General features: G+C 41.2%; 1 protein-coding gene across 1 annotated transcript; it reads left to right on the top strand.

Annotated features, from left to right (window-relative positions):
- Window positions 1-1,323: 1,323 nt before the first annotated feature.
- On the top strand, window positions 1,324-2,123 carry LOC134209877 (uncharacterized; the record flags this gene model as incomplete). Its single annotated transcript, XM_062685898.1, has 2 exons — window positions 1,324-1,622; window positions 1,722-2,123. Coding segments are annotated over 2 exons (639 nt in total), but the record flags the coding sequence as incomplete, so codon positions are not given.
- Between the last annotated feature and the right edge of the window lie 739 nt (window positions 2,124-2,862).

Genomic DNA, 2,862 nt, shown 5'->3' with positions numbered 1-2,862 from the left:
AAGAGAGAGATAGTCATAAATGACGCTATTTTCGTTTCAAATATTGACTTCGTAGACTTCTTTACGTAGTAAACCCAACATTCATACAAATAACCTAGTGTATTTTGACTACTAGGTCATAATGATTTTAGTAGAGCTGTCTTGATCAAGTTCACCCCAAACCAGATTACTCAAAAAATGTGTGATAATTTAATTTATTTTAATAAATGCGAACGCATTTCAGAAAACTAAAGTTGTTGATTAGTGCAACGTATAGGAGTACATGTTTTGAAAATATTTGTTTCGATTTAAAATGTAAACACACATTGTTATTGCATGTTTTGTCTTAAAAATGATCATCTTCCCCCCAGTTGACGGTACCATTGTTTCGTATTGAAAATTGGCTCAATCGGTCTATGGGCTTCCAAATTATGGCCAAAATACATTTTTTACAAGAAAAGTTCTCACTCACTTTTTACACAGATAATTGTGATAAGATAATTGTGTTGCTCGTAATTATTGGTTTTCCTCCTACCTCCTGTCTCGTCGGAGGGCCGTCGTGTCAGGTTTGTTTTGTGTCCCACCTGACACCAGGACTTGGGCTTGTGCGCTTTGAGCGGCACACGGTCGCTTTGGTGGGGCCTACTTGCGGATACATGCAGCTTTAATAGGATTTTAACAGGGCCCACTGTCAAATCCCACAACATCCTAGGCAAGCTCCACAACTCGCAGATGGCCTGGGGAGGGATCGTCAAGCTCTTGGACATAGTCCCTGCTGCCCGCGACGAATATAAAAATTACGCATATGTGGATATAATATCTATAGACTGAAGTTACCTTTTAATTCCGTGTTTGGACTGTGCAAAAAATATATTGAATTATAAGAAGAGGAGTATTCAGAATGAATATCCTCAATGTGCAATATTTGGATACCTTATTTTGCAAGAGCAATCAAACTTAATGAAAAAGTGCATGATTTTCAAACCATTTTGTGGTCATTCTTAATTTCTGCAGCTCTACTTATGATTTTTGTGAGTTTCAGTATATGCACGACTAAAAAAGTTTTTTTTTAGAAATTCGCGTTATTCATTCATTCAGGATAACTTTAAAAATTATCGGTCTACCTAATAAAAAATGGACTGAATTTTAATGATCAGCTATCAAAACTAGAACATTATTGACCAACCGAATTACCAATAATGCCCCGATGCTTTATCATTTAAAGTAAGATTTAGGCATTTATCAACCTATTTTTGATTCATCTTGCATCGGCGAGCATCGCAGCAATGTCCTGACGCGCAGCAGCGCGTCTTCCACCCACTGAACTGAATTTATTTTTTTTTAAAACCCGATCACAGGAGCCGTTGTCTCCCATCTTCGGAGAATTTTCCTCATTCTAGTGTCACTTGTCAAGCTGTCAAGATGGAAAAACTTAACCTCTTCTGCAAGCTCACCTGTCTGGCCTTGATCGTGGCAGCGACCGTTCAGCTGATTTCTGCAAGCCCTCTCCATGAAGCCGAAGATCCGATCAGCGTTCCAAGCATCCAGTTCCAAAGCAAGGCGAGCGAGGACCTCTGCATTGCCTACCAGCTGAATGGAAAGATGTTCATCGCACTGACCCGTTGCCTAGGCGCTGAAGCGAGGTGAGTTGTTATTTTCCTACCAACGTATCTTGTTTTTACTAAACCTGGATAAACCATGGAATGCTAACGGATTTTTTTTCCTCCTATCCCGATCAACAGCAACATCAATCAAATCACCGATCTGAACGTGGTCGGCCAAGGAAAGCAGACGGTACAAACTTTCGCCCTGCAACCGGCCGGAACGGATTCCGTTGGGGACATTGCCGTAATCATGTACACCGGTGCCGTTAGCGGCGGAGAGCTGCCCCAGGAAACGGATGGCGGACTGTTCGAAAAATTCGGACTGCGCAGCCATGTTCGCTTTGTTCGTCGCCGTCAGGATGCAGCGCCCCCAGCGGACGCTGGAAATGCTACCGATAGTGCCACCTTGGCAGGCAAGAACGCACAGCTGATTGGTGCTGCCCTTACCTTTGTGGGATCCGTTTTGCTGATGTCTTAGAATATATTTAATATGGTTTCAATTAATTGAAAATAAAACACCGATTTAGTCAATCACATTCATTAAGCTTTCGCATTCATTAGTGCTGTGATAAATTTGCAAGCCACGAAGAATTATAGCGAATGATAACTCTTACTTTTTAATGTCTTACATTGCATTGAGTATACTGTCTATGATCGCATATCAGTTCCATCCTAGCTAGAATTTATATGGGACAAATATGCGATTGTGGGCAGTACACGTGCTGCAAAGACAATTACTTCGCAAATTACTGGAAAGCATTAGGTACCCGCCAGAGTAAACGCGACGTGCGATGCGACAGTGCAATTTGACAGCCTGTTGATAATGATTGTTATTCTTTTACGTGAGTCGCGTCGCGCCGCATCGCTCGTCGCGTTTACTCTGGCTTCACCCTTATTGTTTACTGATGACGAAAATTACCATTTCGCTTTGATAAGACCTGGGAGATAAGATCATTTGAGCTTAATTCGCGTAGTTCATTCCAAAGGATCCTGAATTCATTTACAATGCTGACCCCAAACCTGCTCATCATGAAAACTCCTGAAAGATTGATTTAAGGACACCTCATCGCCAGTGCTTAAAAATATGAGTCATGATTGGAAATTATTCAAAGCGGTACACGAACGGTTCTATTCTGCATTTCCTTCCATACCCAACTTCTCCCAGCTAACGCTATTTTTTGCATTGGACTGAAAGTTGTTAAACATCAAAATAAGCAACTACTCTGGAGCGAATTAAAAAAAATCTTGTGAATCCAGCCATAATATTTATACCGGCACG

Source organism: Armigeres subalbatus, chromosome 2 (genome assembly GCF_024139115.2).
Source record: "Armigeres subalbatus isolate Guangzhou_Male chromosome 2, GZ_Asu_2, whole genome shotgun sequence".
Classification (NCBI taxonomy): domain Eukaryota; kingdom Metazoa; phylum Arthropoda; class Insecta; order Diptera; family Culicidae; genus Armigeres; species Armigeres subalbatus.
The sequence above is the reverse complement of the archived record's forward strand: the minus strand, read 5'-3'. Positions and strand labels throughout refer to the sequence as shown.